Source organism: Porites lutea, chromosome 5 (assembly GCF_958299795.1).
Source record: "Porites lutea chromosome 5, jaPorLute2.1, whole genome shotgun sequence".
Taxonomy (NCBI): Eukaryota; Metazoa; Cnidaria; class Anthozoa; order Scleractinia; family Poritidae; genus Porites; species Porites lutea.
Genome location: NC_133205.1, coordinates 38038013 through 38055695, shown reverse-complemented (window position 1 = coordinate 38055695; position 17683 = coordinate 38038013). Strand labels below are relative to the sequence as shown.

The window sequence follows — 17683 nt, the reverse complement described above, 5'->3', positions numbered from 1 at the left end:
TCATATGCTGGGCACCTTGGATTGCACAGGTTCAAAGCATTCGGCTCCCATCAATTTTTCTTAGAGCGAAGCCTTCTGATCATCAAACTTAAGTACGCAACTTAAGCAGTTGCGAAACGAATGCGTGAACCGAGCTTTCCGGGAGGGGGTGTCTTCCGAGAGAGGTCCCGACATATCTACCAGTTTGACGGAGAATTTATTGCATGCAATTTCTAAATAACGAATACGCCACGTATGCTACAGGCGTGTAGTTCCATGATGTCACTGAAAGTTTTTCGTATATTCTGAGTGGCGTAGTACATATAGCGAACAACGAGACTACACCATGCGTCAAGTGTTTGCTTACTAGAGGCTAAAAAAAATGGAAAACTATAAGACTGTCGGTCCAAAAACGGGTAGCGAGAGGTTCTAATTATAGGGCTTTGACTTATTTAGTGTTTTGGATAGGTGGTCGCACATGGAAGATCATCGGCTGTATGTGAAATTTCATATATTCACTTTCAGACTTTTTTGTTATCTCGGTAGTGAAATGCGCAGGTCAAAAAACGTTTTGCTGCATTACAGTCAACTATTTACAAGACGGACACCTTTGGGACCGTTTTACAGAGGTGTCCGTTAAGAGAGAGTAGACTGTATTTAATTATTATAATTTATTTATTCTACAGCTCCGCCTGTAATATTTGAGCCCAGGTTGCCGCGTGTGATGGTGTTAGCTGGGGACTGGACTGACCTTAAGTGTAACGTAAGTGGCTATCCAAAGCCAACTATCACGTGGTTAAGAGCTGATACACCGATTGACATGAGTAACCCTAAATATGTTGTTCTTCCATCCGGAAGTCTGCGCATTTATGGTTTGACTCTAGCAGACAGTGGTATTTACTCTTGTGAGGCTTCTAATCCGCTTGGTAAAGCTCGTCATCCTGTGGAATTGTCGGTGCAAGGTAAGAATACTGTAAATGATCTAATAGCTCTCAAGCAAACGCTTCTTGTCTAATAAACGCCCACATACGCTTTTCACGTTTATATTAGACACCCCTCTCTAATACCCCCTCCTCCCCTCCCCCACCCCCCGTCTAATGGAAAGACAGTTGATCAAAATTACTAGAGCAAAATTATTCAATTCAGCTGTCTCGTTTGATTAACAAGAGCTTGCGCATCAATGATATTTTGTTCAATGCCAAGTTGAACCTGAGCTGTTAAAAAACTATTAAACCGCCGCGTTTGATCGAATGAATACGATGTTCCCATTTTTATAACGGAAATCACATTCCAAAAAAAAGATGGTTGTTTCTCACATTTTCTTTTCGTTTTCTGTTGTCGTGGCCCGATTTGTTACAGATAGCTTTTACTTGTTTAATGCGGTTTTTTTTTTCTGGCTAAGCCTCTGTTTTGTTTTGTTTTGTTTTTTTTTATTTTTATTGTTTTAGTTCCCCCTGAGTTCGTCAAACGTCCAGAAAACATTTCCATCGACGAGGGAGACACAATCATCTTACAATGTGAAGTGCGTGGTTTTCCTGTTCCTCAGATCACGTGGTATCTAAATGACAGCACTTTGTCAAATAACAGTTCTTTAGTGGAGATTGTTAATGCCAAAAAGGCAGACCATGAGGGTGTTTATCGTTGTGAAGCGAAGAATCCTGCGGGAGCTGTATCAGCTAGTGCTGTGGTTACAGTAAATGGTAAGGTTAAAGAAAAGTATATTTAGCAATTGTTGAATGATGCTGAGTATGATGTGAAGATTTATGCCGATCGAAAAGAATGTTATCCACCAATGGAGAGGTGGAAAACAGCGTGCTTCGTTAGTTCACTATTGCGCAACCAACCTCGTTCCTAGGCAACTATTCTTGCATCTTCCAAATATAGTAAGCGCCAGAATTAGCCGGAGGATTGTAACCAATCAGAGAAGGCGAAATCGTGAATGACTAATATTGATAAATACCGTACTGATATTTCTCAATCGTAAGGATCGATAGCTATGAGTGGTATAGGATGCAAAACTTGAACCCCTTTTTAACAGGAACTTAGCAAGTGCAGGAACAGTGTCAGTTGAAGCTTCTGTTATTGGCTTTTGATCTAATGCGGTGGATTTTCAAAGAGGATCCGCTATTATCGAAGTAAACGTCCGCAGTGATGGTATTTTCTGCATCTTGGCTTCATTTATGACAATTTTTTAATATAGCCGTTTTATACTTTTCACAACGAGCAAAGAAGTTTAGGTGAACATGGATGTTTGACCTTAAAATAGTTAATCCGTCATATCAAAGGTATAAATTCTTCTTACACTGGTGTAATGGGAAAAGAAACTACTGCCAACGTATCAAAATATTACAGAAAAAATAGTCTTCGACACAAACAATTTTTTTATGTAATATCAAAATTCAAACAGTTGGAACTGTCAGCAAACTGAGTGAAACATAACACTAACTGCTCAAAAAGTTAGGAGAAGTGATAAATGACACAACAAATACAAAATGGGGCACGGATGGACAAATGTGAAGAAGATTGAATCGGATTGTAATTGTGATTTTTGAAAACTTGTCAGCCTAACAGTTTTTAAAGTTCATTTTTGTTGTTTGTAACGTTTGATTTCATGCAAAAGTAATTTCTCAAGTTCCATAGCGAAGAGAGACGCATAATTGAATTAGCCAGCCTTGACACAACGTCGTTAAGTTGGATCACATAACCGTCACCTTGGCAGCTCATTTAGCAGAGCACCGATTTCTAGTAGGATAGAGGGGGATAGAATCCTAGTAGACTCTAAGTCAGGGTATTTAAAATTAAATTTCATGCTGTGTTTTAGCTCAGCAATGCTTCTAGTAGAAGGATTACTCTTATTTCTTTTTTCCTTTTTTGACAGGAAGTGACGAGAGTTTTGCTCAGACAGGGAAGCCTGGTAATACTTTTATTATTTATGTTGCAGCTTAATTTTTTTTTCAGTAAAAAAAATGACCGTGGTCATTTATGGTGTGAGAAATTTGTTTTACTTTCTTTTACGTTACCATAGTTACTGTAACCTTAGTAAACAGCCGACATTTCATGACGTCACTAATGGTTTCCTGCAGAAATTCATTACTGATGACGTGTCACTACCCAGATCTGGGTAGTGCTTCTGATTGTCTGAAACTTTGCTTCAACCAACCAGAAGCACTAACCAGATCCAACTTGTGGATGATTCGTATCTCTTTACAGAGTTTGTACTCACACCGTCGGACGCTGAAGTTGATGCAGGTTCGACGTTCGTCTGGAACTGCACGGCCACAGGACTACCAACACCTGTGATCACGTGGCAAGTGGATGGTGCAGCGTTGTTGCCTGGATACCTTGAGCACGTTAGCATTTTGGCCAATAATAGTTTGCTCATAAGAGGGGTAAAACCAGAAGACGCGGGACATTATCAATGCCACGCTAGTAACGGGGTTGGTGTCCATGTGGTACAGGCAAAGTTACGTGTCAGAGGTAAGAACTGTTCCTCGATTTCAGATTTTAAGGATCAGTGTTGTTTTAAAAGTAGTAATAGTGAACATCTGTCGAAACGCACCTGTGAAATTTAAGAGTCTTCATATCCAATAAATCCAGAGTTTCATATCATCAACTGACGTCATACAAATCACTTAGACTCTGAAGATGACTACCGCACAAGTTGTCGAAACGTCAGTCACTTTCAACTAGTTCTATTCAGATCTTCGTTCACCCAGACGATCCTGCTTCATGTACTTATGAAATGACCCCTGTGTTCAAACCTTTCTTAGTGTCTTGTAGCTTGGACTGCGAGTGAGAGCTCGAGTACAAGTGCGACTTTAAGCTTTTTAAGTTTTTACAGCCCCGACGGGTTTTTATGATATACTTGACCCTAATGAAGGCATAGCTTTTTTTTTCAAGTGGTCGTCAAAGCCACATGAAGGTGCAACCATTTTTATGCAATTAGCCTTTATTCTTAACACACAAGTGTTTAGAACTATCCTTCCTACAATCATTGTCAATGATGAGGCCAATTTTTTTCGTTGTGAAAATTGTTTAAGTAATGAACTGGTGGACTGTCGTTCACTTAGTCAAACTCAAGCTGCAAGTGAATAACCGTGTATTAAGGTTCCTTTTTTCTCACGTGTATTTCTTTTTCCTGTTCAAAGTTAATGGAAACTGGAGCGAGTGGCGAGAGTGGGAGCCCTGTAGCAGATCATGTGGAGTTGGTGAACAGTATCGGTTTAGAACATGTGATAATCCTGTACCCAGTGGGGGAGGGAAGAAGTGCGAAGGAAGTGAGGCTGAGATGCAACCCTGCAATGTTCATTCCTGCAAAGGTTTGTATATAAAATATGTCACATAAGGTTAACTTTGTTTTGTTGGTGGGAGGAAACTATCTTTGGATCTTTGAAGAACTATTATGGTTAAATATAGCGCTCTTTTTCTCGCACTGCTTTTAGATTGATAACCAATCTTTTGAGTTTTGTCAATGAGTACTCGCTTACCCCTCAGCGCACACACTTCTACTCGAATAGGAGTTGAGGCAACCATGATGGTAACGGCAGCAAAAAAGTCTCTAATAAAATCAGTTGGCGTTTGTTTGATCCTGGGAAAACGGCCGACATTTCGTGACACCATACACGCTTTCCCCGTGAAATGGCTTCCGACGAACGACTGCAGAAACTCCATACTGATGACGTGTCATTACCAAGATCTTGGTCAGTAGTACTTCTAATTGGTTGAAGTGCACCACCAGTCAGGAGCACTACCAGACCTGGGTATTGGTGCGTCATCAGTATGGAATTTTTGTGGTCGTTTCTCAGATGTCATTTCACGGGGAAACCAGGTGTGGTGTCGCGAAATGTGGGCTGTTTCCTTAGGCTACTGAAACTAAATGACCATCATTCCAAGTCGCATTTAATATTTTGTCAAATGTAGAACTTTTAAGGGTCGGTTAGTTTAGCGAAGTCTAACTTAGATCGCGGTTTAGGAAATCTTTGAACCTCCAGATCTCTCCCTTAGTGGTTTATTTTAAGAGGACAAATCCTTTACTAGTCCACTTATGTGCTTTAATGAAACTGTTCACCATAAGTGGTGTTGACATAAAAGCGTTCGCCAAACTGAAAATGGCTAAGAACGCGGTTTTGTTAAACACTGGCTAAACTCCGTTTAAATAAATGGCCCTCAGGGACTGAACTCGTGTCTAGAAAGAGGAAGAAAAATTCATCGTGACGTGTCTGTCAGTCTTTCTTACATGTAAAACGTTGCATCAGGCAAATTCGCTTCGTAATTGTGCAGTGATGGCATTGAAATGTACCAAAACGTGGAATTCCCCTTGACAGAATTTTTGCTTTCCAAACCTTATATATATTTTTTTATATTTTTTGACGTTGTCTTTACCGTCGCTGTTGTCAAAGTCGTAGTAATGTGCCCCCCTGGTGCTACCTGCAATCACTAATGAAAGCACCCACAAAAGACTAAGGAAAGATATTTAGGTAAATTCAATTCCCTGACATCATATTTCATAACTGATTGTCGTGTGTTTTAATCACCATTACCGTAGTGGATGGTGCATGGTCCATATGGACAGACTGGACCGTGTGCTCTGAAGTTTGTGGCGTTGGAGAACAAACACGATACCGAGAGTGTAATAATCCAGTTCCTTTACACGGTGGTAAAAACTGCACTGGCCCAGCGAGGGAATCAAGACCGTGTAACACTTTGAAATGTTCAGGTTAGTTCATTAGTTGACTTGAATCCGTAGTATAGTAGTTATGAAATTAACCTTTTTTGCGGGGGAGTCTCATAATCTTGCGGAGAAATACGCCCCGTTGTTGTCCCTCCACCACCTATTGAAAGATTGTTTCGCGAAAGTGCAGTTATTAACATATAAAAAGCGACTACGAAAACGACGAGCACATGACCTTATCTAAATGAGAATCCATCTCATCTTATTCATGAGATAAAGACAAAAGGCTTTGACGTCATCGGCGCTAATTTATTCCTCCGCAAGATAATTAGATTCCTCGCGAAAAAAGGTTCGTTTCATCCCTACTATACTTTAATTGGTATATCTTTCACCGGCTCTACATAAGTAGCGGTAATGTTGAATGTGCTAGAAAGCCCAGCACATAAGTAAGAGGATGATAGGATAAATGAGTATGTTGAATCTTATCATCGCTTGACGCGGAGCTCCATTGGTAGGGAAATCTCTTTTCTATCCTTTCGAGAATTTTCGTAGTTATCTGCTGATCAGGTTATGATTTATCGTTGGATCGTGAGCTAAAGTTTTATTTTCATGTGTGTATGGGAAGTAGTTGTGGTATTCTTTTAGTTAAATGGTTAGTATTTAGCAGTAGCTCGGCTATTAGGATTGGCTGTCTTTATATTAGCCACTTGTTTATGTTTATCCTCATGCCTTGATGCTATACCACTGTAGTCGAACCTCTCGTCGTAACTGACCACAATTCCAAAATTTTCCCAGTGGAAGCACTATATTTGGAATCTCGTAAGCGACCGCGACCACTTTTGAGGGGTGACGACTTTTTCTTTTTATCCTCTTAAGCGACTACTCGACGCATGGTCTGGTTGGTCTGATCGGTCTGATCTGTTGTGCTTCTTAGAGTATACGGAGAACTACGAACATTTAGTCTCAGAGGACTATTTTGTTTTTCATGTAAACGGCTCTTCACGTTTTGGAATATATGAAAAGTTTGCTCGCCCAGTGTAGGTGGGTAACCCTTCTACCCGGGATGACGTTTCTCCATATAAACAGCGCCTTAGAATGCCGACGTGTCACCGTAACTGAAGAAAAACATATCAAGCACTCAGATTGGTACTTCTTCAATAGGCTAGTTATAAGTGTAAGCTCTTTAAGTGCATTGGCTAAGAACCTTTTCTGTCCAATGGAACAACGCAGTTTTAAGACGTCCAGAATACTTAAAATAATGAAGTAATCGTTGACGATTATCAAATTTCTTTCAGATGGCGTCGAAGTAGCGATTGGACAAGTCCGTGGAACGGTCAATAACGTTATGCTGCCGACACTGTTTCTGTTGGCAAACTTCACCAAGACCCCAAGTAATGACACTCATGTTTCTTGGACAGTGAGTGGCCTTCCTGGACCAATCAAAAACTGGCTTAAGTCCGTGTCAATCCCCTTGACAACCCCTGTTTACTGGGCAACTGCACGGGAGAAGCCTGGTGCCCAGAATGGTCTGAACATAACGAAAGGACGATTTGTATTCAAAACTGTGGTAAATTTCGAAACTGGCGAAACACTGTTGATTGTGCATCGAGGACAAGGGCTGAATGATAGGGGTGTGTTAATGCTGGATGTGGTCGTAAAGGGAACTACGCCAAAGCTTCGACCAAACGTCAATGTTAACATTTCAGATTTTGAAGAGATGTTTATTAAGACAGGAGAGAATGAGATAGGCTCTTTATCACGGTACGATTTTATGTTTGCTTTGTGCGACATTTAAGTGTTTTTAATAAGACAATAACAAGGCGATAAACTTCCTTTGTAACAAAACGTTTTTCGAGGACATGAACACACTAAGGCAAATTTTCTTCTTTCTTTGCTCAAGTAGATGCGGTTCCCAACAATTCAACTTCGGAAAACTTCGGGGGGTGGGGGTAAACAAGCTATATTATGAATAGTATTTTTTTTTTACCAGCTTTTCTGGACACAGGCCTGCCCAGAGGGAATGTGCGCGAACGGGACTCAGGTCCCATGCGAGGTGCCACCCCTACCCAATCCCACAACCCGTAAAGTTTGGCCACACCACCGAGGTCTATCACCCCTACTCTTTCCGAAGAGTGATGTGAGTTCTTTTACGTCCCACAAGAACAAATCAGTGGAAGTGCTGTGAGACGGAACCTACGGTTTTTCTTCCTTATCTGAGAAGGCTAGAAAGTCTAACCATTTGCAGATGTCTTTACAAAGGCAGCACTTTCTGCTCAGTTATTTAAGAACTCTGAGTGTTGGTCCGGCCGGGGTTTGAACCCGCGACCTCCCGCCCGGCAGACTGGCGCTCTCCCAACTGAGCTAACCAGGCGGCGGTTAAAATGCAGGTCTCGTTGAAAATGGTGAATTGGTTCAAGTTATTTGGTGTGTTTCTTTCCCAGTGTTTGACTGGGAAAGAAAATCCCGTTTTTAGTTCAAGTTATCGGGTGTTTTGAGAAACCGAAGGTTAGAGGCATATCGGAATTCTACTGAAATATCATTTATCGGTTGCAGACGAGTGATGTTTGTTGATGGCAAACCCATTTCTTTCTCTGTCAATTCAACCATTTCCTACTCCTCTGAGGACAAACAGAATGGATCATTGTACAATAAAGTTCGCGTGTCTACTGTGGATATCAGTCGCTCTCGACAGACTGATGTACTGGAAATTGGTTCGACTGCATTGGTTGAAAAAGGTGTGTGATCTATCAAAAAGATTGTTTTCCTGCTCTGGAAACAACATGGCGCGGGCGAGGTTTCGCATTTCCTGGCCTATTTCGATGAGTTTACAACAAGTTTAGATGGCTTTAAAAATTCAAGTGCTGAGTTTTTCTGAAAGCATCCTGTGTTTTAATTTTGTTTTCTGATAGCGCTTAACAAATTCACGTTATCGAAGAGTAAAGGTGAATTGTGTCATTCTGGGAGCCCCTACCTATATCTCCAATTGCGTATTGACTATCCCGCGTAGCAGGCTCTTGAGAAAGAGAACGGAGCGCGCCACGGAGACACGCGAGAGGATGTTAGAGCTGTGATAAGACCTTCATTGCCTTGTACTACATGTTTACAAACGACCTCATGTTTTCTTTGGTTGGCAGTCTTCTCGCCCAACGCGAACACTTATCCCCTCGGTAGCCTCTTAACCAATAGGAATTTTCCGCACTCTGAGAAAGCGGAAAAACATATTTTCATGGGCCTCTCGGGCAGGCGCTCCCTCTCCCCTCGCGTGTCTCCCTCGTACTTCCCGCGGTTCTTTCTTGCGCCTCGTACTTTCAAGCGTCTGCCACGCAGGTTATGTACTGACAGGAGCCCTTCGAGGAGCCTGTTTTGTCAGTTTTGTAATATTTTCGTTTTTCTTTTAGTTTCATCTTCTGATCCATGTCCCCCAGGCCTAATACTCCATGCTTCTGCTCAGTTTTGCCAAGGTAAAAGATTTGTTTATACAAATGTATAGCTGAAAGGGTTTATAATGAACTTAGAATTAGCAACAGTCTGTAACACTTGAGCACAGGCATGGAAATGATGCGAAATATTTTTCTACACGCAATTAACTTTTCCAAGAAAGGACTGTGATACAAGTTCTAGGCTTAAGAAGTTAAACTGGTGCTAATGTTTTATCGAGACCAATCCTTTTAACCTTAACTAATTTACGGTCTCTCACTTTTCAACCGTTAAAATGTGATTGTGACTGGGTATAGACCTCTTTCATAATGGCGGCCTAGTAATACGTATGAAAAATTCTTTTGCATTTTGCACATGCTAACAAGGTCAGAAAGGCTAACTATCATATTGGCCACCATTATGAAAGAGGTTAATTCAAGTTTAAGTGAATTCATCTACGATCGCTTTTTATAATCCACACCCTCTACTGTTGCAGTTCACAATAGTTAAGTTGATAGGTGAATGTTCCTTAAGATTTCAATGTGTGCGGCATTATAACATTTCTGTTATGTTTGGTATTCAGATGTTAATGAATGTACTGCTGACCCGAGTGTTTGCTCCCATTTCTGTATAAACCTGTTTGGTTCATTCCGGTGTTCTTGTCCGCTGGGTCACTTGCTTTCTTCAAACAACAGGACTTGTGAAGGTGAGACACTTCTTCCGTCTGTGACGTGTTTGGTTCAGTGGTCCCTTGTAATACTGACTCGCACTTGTTACTCCTCTGACTTGACAATCGACCTTAGTTGTGTCGCGCAAATCACACTCTCCACCAAACGTTTTGATGTTAACCGTACGAAGGTTTGGTTTTCAGTCTAACTTCTCTTCAAGGACAATTATGTTTCCCAAAGATGCAAAATTTCATGTATAATCTCTGCCTCTATAATTAAGAAACCTCTGTGGTGTGGACTCTTGGCTCTTCCCCTTTGGTCTCTGCATCAAGGAGGTTTGCGCATATGATTATTCTCATAGAATATGTTCACTGTAAATAATAAATATTATTATTATTACTGTTTGATTGTACCAGTCTTACAAGCAAAAGTGTTTGAGCAATGATTTCTCTTATGGGCTAACCTGGGAAGAAGAGTTATTTCATTTTATACTTTCATTTGTTTCTTTATAAGTGGTCTGGACATTTTATTCTGGACCTGATTGTGTCAAAGTTTCCGAAAACTACATCGACGTCCGTATTGTTGAAAGCAAAATTTGTGAGACTCATAGCTAACATTTCGTTCCCGTAGCTGTCTGGAGTTCGTAAAGACGTTAGCTTTCACCTTTTTTTACCAGATGTTGACGAGTGTGCGCTAGGAACTGGATCATGTCCTCTTGGTGAAGACTGTGTAAACACCGCTGGCTCATTTCGCTGCCGTGGCAAATGTCCTAATGGATTTAATATGACCGACAATGACACTTGCGTTGGTAAAGAGGCTAGCTTCTTTTTCATAATTTTCATCTCATTTCAAAGATTTCCAACTTCGTTTAAATAGACCATTCGCACGATGGCTTCATGTTATTTATTTATCCACATAGTTTATTTAGTTACTTTACAATATTATCTGTATATTATCTGTATATTGACTGCTGTTACCTTTCCTCTCCGCCCGCCTCGTCTAGCTTTTGCTATTTGCGGGCGGAGATGGCAAAATGGTGTGTATGAAATAAAGTATAGTGTGTGTGATTTTACTACTGCGACCAGAATCCTTTTCGATTTTCCTTTCATATTTAACGTTTGATAATCCCAGCGAGGATTTAACAACAAAAGCCTTAATTTGCACTAGAAAGCACTAGAAAGCAATACCTAAAGGATTCTGATCGTAGTAGTAAAATGGCGTCATCGTGGAAGTAGCCTATGTGTGTTTGACTACACCACTTTCACGCTGTTGCTAATTTTTTATGGTCCTTGTCAGATGTTAACGAATGTGAGACTGCGTTGTCGGAAGTGTCTTCACAACCAAACAACCCATGTTCCCACAAGTGTGAGAATTTGCCTGGTTCCTTCAGGTGTTCCTGTAAAGATGGGTATCAACTTAAAGGGAACCAGTGTGAAGGTGAGGAAGTATGATAGTAGGTACGCGTTAATTATAAGGTTTATAATAATTTATAGTCCCTAAATAGGTCTGCATTTTACAGTTCATGGTAGAAGTCATTTTCCTCAAAGTCCTTTTTCCTTGAGGGAGTTACAGCGTGAACTATTGCTTGACGGGGCTTGAACTCGCATCCTCCCGCTGGGCAGACCACTGCTCTCGCAACTGTGCTAACCGGGCGGCAGGACTTTATGACGTGAGGTTACGTTTTGTGCTGTCTGTTTTAGACATTGACGAATGTGCGACCGAGATCTGTGATCAAGGCTGTGAAAACCAACAAGGAAGTTACCGCTGCTTTTGTAACCAAGGATACCGGAACAGATCAGACAGTAAATGCCTTGGTGAGTAGTGGCGCCCTTTTGCGCTTAATGCCCTTGCCATATCATGTTCTCTGGGAGTCACCAGACTCTGATCTGAATGAGTGAGAACTGAGTGCTTGATGCATGTCTCGTAATTCCTTTAGCCCAATCCAGGCTTTTAGACTGTAGAATGCGGCGCGAAGTCAGAGCTAGGGAGCGGGAAAAACAAAAGATGAGGTTATTATGCTCTCACCTCCAACCACAGCCCCTCGCTGTTTTTCCTGCTCACATCTCCTTAGGCCGTTTTCACAGTCTGAACGCCTGAAACAAACTATAATGCCTGTATCATTCCTGCCTCTGCCCTCCCCAGCCCCCGCCTCGGTGGTATCTAAACTGAAAAGACAAAATATCCTACTAGCCTGATTAATTTGACCAATGCAAATTTGAAAGTGTAACCTGTATTAAGCAGACACGTACGGGATTTTCGCTATTGTGCAATAAATAGAGGTGTCCACAGAGTACAGGTTTGTTTTTCTAAAATATGAGACGAAACCTTTGAAACAGAGTCATTCGTCCGCTTGATACAGGTTCTTCTGTATTTTGCACGCCATCGTTGGGGAAAATATTATTAGTGAATTGTGCTAAATAAAGGTGGAGATTTGTGTTTCCTCGTTTTCTTCCTCGTTACAACACCACAGGTTCATTTGTGCCACTCTTGTTAATTCCTGGTGAGTAACGTGCTGTATTTTTTTACAGCGGTTAATTATCACGGCCTCTCATTAGTGGTTGCTTGTGTTTTCTTGAGTAAGGAGGAGAAATTAAGGAGGCCGTGCCTGATTTTAAGTGGCCCATGCCCAAACTTCGGGACTAGTTAATCTTGTTCTCTATCGTCAAACTTTCGTCAAACTAGTTTTCTGAGTGCGCGCATACGTTTATTGATAAATCGTTGGTCATAACTGAGCCCGCTGTACTAAGCGCACGGCCGTTAGGCGTGGGTTTGAAACTGTATCCCAGCAACAAGCTTGCAACAAGCTCAATAAAAATCTTTAAACTCGATTCAGTCTTTCTCGACTACGCTAAAGTCGAGTAAGTGAAAAAAAGTCTCCGTTAGCAGGGTGGTTAATTATTAAATACTTTGGGAAACTGGATCTTTTATTGCATTGACAGACGTGGACGAATGTGTTGAGAACAGGACCATCTGTGGTGACCGTCAATGTGCTAATATACCCGGAAGCTTTCAATGTTTAGGCAAGTGTGACGTGGGTTTCAAAAGAACCATGGATGACAAGGCGTGTGTAGGTAGGTATTCATTATCCTTCTATTCTGCTGATTGGTGTAAAACCCCAACGTTCAAGACGTTCATTCCTAGGTGAAGACTATAGTACAACATGGAAGTAAAAATCTTAGACTATACTCAGATAGTCTCTAGTACTTTCACAACATAATAAGTGGTACCAAAGAAGAGTAGTGCTATAATGTTTAAAGATTTATTAAGGTAGGATTTCACTACAAAGATTTAGAAAACCACGACGAAAGCATTTTGATAACATTATATTTACAATTTTGAGGGACTGATAATCGCTTAAGCTTTTCTTTATACAAACAGTAAATTAGCCTTCCTTTTTCATCGAAGACGCATCCCTTTAGCGTTGTAATTCATGCGACTTTGGTGTGAGGGATCGTCGGTTAAAAATGTGAAAACTCCTCCAAATTTTTTAGTAATTTTATTGCCAGGTATAGTGCATTCAACCGTTTTAAGTCTTCTAGGTGCGTATTTTTAAGTAGATTAGGGCCGAGCCTTGTTATCCTCCTGGTGTGAGTTTTCCCTTTTGTCTTTCAGACGTCAATGAATGTAATGATGGCAAACACAATTGCACGTCAAACCAGATGTGTATGAATACATATGGTAGCTTCTACTGTGTCTGCCCCAGGGGTTACTCGGCAAAGACAGCCCAGTCCCCTTGCGAAGGTAGGTTGACAAACTACGGTTTCCTAATCCACTTAGAGTCATAGTAGTGGAACTGGTGCTACTCTGATTTGCTAACCGTTTGTTCCATCCTAGCCTGCGAGCAAGTTCTCCATTTGGGGGCGTCGAGAGAAGTCACTCGAGAGTAGCACGAGGAAAAAACGCGAGTGCGAGGCTCTTTCTAAGCCATATAAAACGGAGAGCTTGATCGCAGGCTAATTCCATCCCAGATTCTTTGTCGCCTAGGTAACCTGCGAACGCAATTGTTGTTCCGGTCTTCGCACAAGATATTTTGTCTTGTTGGTCAATCACCAATCATCCCTTGTGTAGGTTTTCTTAATTTTGCCGAAATCCCCAAAAGCACCTGTTTTATTTAGATACAGTATTCCATTAACGCGAAATGTGGAGCTGTTTCTAAACGAGCGCCACAAACGACAGCCAAACCGTTACAAAGCGGGTAGATTAACCTATTTCCTCTTCTGCAGAGTACAGGCCAAGTGTGTTACTGATTTTGCAAAAGCGCAATCATTGAATTTAAGTGTGAAGAGGAAGTTGGAGTTAGATGCCCGTATTTACTTTCCGAAGGTCTTCGCGTTCGGCTAGTATTACGACGAAACATAGCAAGTTGTCATTGGGATGATGTTAGTATATCCAAACTTCATTGCAGATGTGAATGAGTGTGAACAGTTTCAAGGAATCTGTGAGTATCAGTGTGTGAACACTGTTGGCAGTTTTGAGTGTCGATGTCCAGGGGGAGGAATCCTCAACGCAGATCAAAGCACGTGCTCTGGTTAGTATCATACATTATTGTATGAATGAATCCGCGAGCGGGTTAGCCCGTTCACAGTCCCTCTATTTTCTCTTCAAAGTCCGTCGAGCGCGACGGGTGATAAAATATAAACCGCCGGGGATTTATTGACCGCCAGCGCAAGTGGGTAGTGGTGAGGGAAAAGAACGAAAAGAAACATAAAACAACGTCTGTGTACAGGCTACGAGCTGGTAAGATAAGGCGAATCCTGCGTTCTGATTGGCTACCCGAGCGGGCAAAATGGGCCAATCTTGTTCGCTCGGGATTTTTCCGTTGGTTTTTGGTCGTTTTTGTTTACTTTAACGTCGTCTCGGAAATTTTGGTTATAAATCAGTGGGGCCACCTTTGAAGGTCCACTTTTTCCGGCCTGGTCATTTCGTCGGTCCGACCGAAATGTTTCCTTCGATTTGACAAAATTGGTGACCCCAGCACCCCTCTTTTGCATCCTGCTTACAAGAACAATAACCGAACGTGCGGTGGCTTGGGTCGGGTCTGTGCAATCGGAATGTACCGTTCCATTGGGCGCGTGAAATTTCCGAAATTTCAAAGCGGAATTTTTATTGAATCCAAAGCGTCCGTAATATGTTTTATGAGGGACGCGTAGTATGGTATAGTTGCACTTGGTTAAGTCTGAAATCCCTCTGTCCCTTGTATTGTAGTAGAAACTATCGAACAATGTACAATTGCCTATAAAAAGGTCGCTCAGTGCGTGAATCTCAATGAACGCCTTCAAATGATTTTTGATCCTCAAATTTGTATTCCGCTCAGCATGTATTTGTATAGAGCAATTGTACTACTAAGAGCTAATTCTACTGATAGCTGTTCTTGTTGTCGTTGTTGTTTATCAAGAAATCCAGAAATGTACCTATATATAAAGAGAATTAACAATAACGACTTTCACCCTTTGGAGAAGAAACCAAGTTTCAAATCGCCTTGGGAGATGTTGTGACTAAAACAGTCCTTTTGTTTCCACTCTTTTCCCAGGTGTGGACGGCTGTGCAATCGAGAACCTGAAATGCGAGCAACGTTGTGATTTTTCTGCTCAGGGATACAGTTGTTCCTGTTCGCGTGGGTATCGCCTTGCTGACAACAAACAGGATTGCATTGGTAAATTAAAGAAAAATAAACTAGACTCGTTTTTCGACTTCGAGGCCTGCACATATGACGTTAATTGGCCGGCATACGGTAGAATCCTTAACTCATTTAACCCTTATTTTATACTACTAATGCCTAGTTCCGAAAAATCGTCCTTTTTATTTGTCTTTTTTTTAATAAAAAAAATTTAAAGCGTAAGTTCTTTACTGCTTGAATGACTCAACCACCATTTTTCTGTTGACGAATATATTTTACTTAGATGTGGATGAGTGCTCGTCCAACGAGACCAACTCATGTCAGTTCGCCTGTGTTAACACTATTGGAAGTTACAAATGCGAATGTCCAACCGGATATCACCTCAGTTCTGACGGCAAGAAATGCCAAGGTAATACTATACAAAATGGTATCCGAATAACCTGTACGACAGTGAGGGGAGGGGTAGGTGGGCAGTTTCCCAGAAACGTATGATGATCCCTATGATCCGACGACGGTTTCCTACCAATACAGCCTTTTCCAGGGGCACCCAACGACGGTTTCCTCCTAAATGCATTGAGAACACTTTTTAAGGCTATCCAGAGCACTTAATGCACGCTTTTTGGAACTATAAAACTTGTATCTGTTCGGTCATCCTAGGGGAACGTGAGCCTTTTCGAAATTATTAGGGCTTTAGTATTACTTTCCCGAAAATTTTAGATGCAATTTAACGTTTTGCGAAAGTGAGAATTTTTTTTATTCCTCTCTACATCGCGTTTTTGAATCCGAAAATTTTAGGTTTCCTTTTTACTACGAAAAATAGCCCAACCTGGGGAGTAAAATGTGAAATATTAGACTTCAGAAAATTGTAGCGGATTTATTGGAAAAGCTTCTAAAATTGTACATGAATAGAATCGCCATCTAGAAATTTTTAGCCGTGCTCAAGTAATAGAAAATTCTAGGCAATATTTGCTTCTCCGAACAGATGTTTTGCAGAAAACAGTCGTTGCATGTGTGCCCCTACTTCTCTCCTTGCGGCTTGTTCGCGGGCAAGTAGGAGAGCTCTTAGTGTCTCAAACGTTCGTTGTATGAGGATAATGGTTCGTAAATGCTGCAATCCCACGATTGTCTAGCCTGCGAACGGCAGACGTTCCTCCTCGCTCATCGCCGCTCATCCTCGCGAAAAGTCCCTGAGCGGCGATGAGCAAGGAGAAACTTCTGCCGTTCGCAGGCTAACGATTGTCTGAGACGGTTGTGAATTCTATTTTTTTGGTTGAGAGAACATTCATTACGTTGTTATGTAGGTCCAAAAAGTGTTCGTCTGGCTTTCATTTTCTAACAGCGATTGTAATTTGGTTTCCGCGAAAACATTAGTTCGTAACCACGGGTTAAGGAACAAAACCTTCTCACATTGTCATGTAAACACCACGGATAGCATTGCAGTTGCTTATCGTAGATTACTGTACTTTTACAAGAAAAGTAAACCAGACTGATGGAAGGTCTTGCAGTTAATAACTTATAGAACGCTTAAATTTGGGAGCCAAATAAAGCATTCGTAATTGTAGGCGGAAACCTTTGTTGAGATGCTGTTTTGTTTTTTCAATACAACCTTTTACATAAACGTAATTATATTTCTCTTAGACGTGAATGAGTGTGCTCTTACGAATGGGCCTTGCCAGCAGAATCAGTGTTACAACACCCGAGGAAGTTATCAGTGCCTGCCTTCTTCCTGCCCTCAACAGTATCATCAAGTTGGAGGCGGGTATGTAACTGAAGTAGTGCCAAGTTTTCTCGAACGAGCGAGTTCCGATGATTCTCCGATCAGTAACGGTTGTTGCGGGTCGTGTGTAAGGTTGATTTCCACTGTCGCGTTTTTGGCTAAGCAGGTTAACTCGCGTAAATTTTAATCACGTAGATAAAATGGAGGCAAGATAAAAAGTGCTGAGCTTAAACGAGGAGTTGAGCCAGGTTAAACTTTTACGCTTACGAGCGACCTTTCATGCATTGCCTCTATTTTATTTGCGAACGTAAATTTTACGCATGTACGTACGTGAAAATTACGCGACACTGGAAATCAACCCTTAGTTCATTTTGAGTAATGATTGATTAAAATACTTGGAAATATTCTGGGTTTTTTAGTCTTCATTGCCTTTTTTTCTCCTTCTAGATTTTGCGTCAATCAGTGCTCGGTCCCTGGCTACTGCGCACCTCAAGCCTTCCGTCAAGAAGTACTTCCGTTGCCGCTTGAATTTCCCGCCAATACCAACATTGCGCGATTAATCCCATTTTTCCCGCCATATATGGCCTCTCTTCAGTACTACTGCCAGTTCCAGT

The 17683-nt window shown here is 41.4% G+C and overlaps 1 protein-coding gene across 1 annotated transcript in view; it reads left to right on the top strand.

Moving 5' to 3' along the window:
* LOC140937222 (hemicentin-1-like) overlaps nt 1-17683 on the top strand; it is a 53008-nt gene that overhangs the window by 34305 nt on the left and 1020 nt on the right. The window contains exons 14-33 of the mRNA XM_073386758.1: nt 666-941; nt 1428-1679; nt 2858-2893; nt 3190-3456; nt 4128-4298; nt 5525-5695; nt 6946-7411; nt 8204-8385; nt 9049-9111; nt 9651-9773; nt 10412-10543; nt 11032-11172; nt 11436-11549; nt 12675-12806; nt 13348-13476; nt 14141-14263; nt 15266-15388; nt 15636-15761; nt 16991-17111; nt 17517-17683. The exon at nt 17517-17683 is cut by the window's right edge and continues 1020 nt beyond it. Of these exons, the coding sequence (XP_073242859.1) occupies nt 666-941; nt 1428-1679; nt 2858-2893; nt 3190-3456; nt 4128-4298; nt 5525-5695; nt 6946-7411; nt 8204-8385; nt 9049-9111; nt 9651-9773; nt 10412-10543; nt 11032-11172; nt 11436-11549; nt 12675-12806; nt 13348-13476; nt 14141-14263; nt 15266-15388; nt 15636-15761; nt 16991-17111; nt 17517-17683 (3315 nt within the window). The remainder of the gene's footprint in view (nt 1-665; nt 942-1427; nt 1680-2857; nt 2894-3189; nt 3457-4127; nt 4299-5524; nt 5696-6945; nt 7412-8203; nt 8386-9048; nt 9112-9650; nt 9774-10411; nt 10544-11031; nt 11173-11435; nt 11550-12674; nt 12807-13347; nt 13477-14140; nt 14264-15265; nt 15389-15635; nt 15762-16990; nt 17112-17516) is intronic.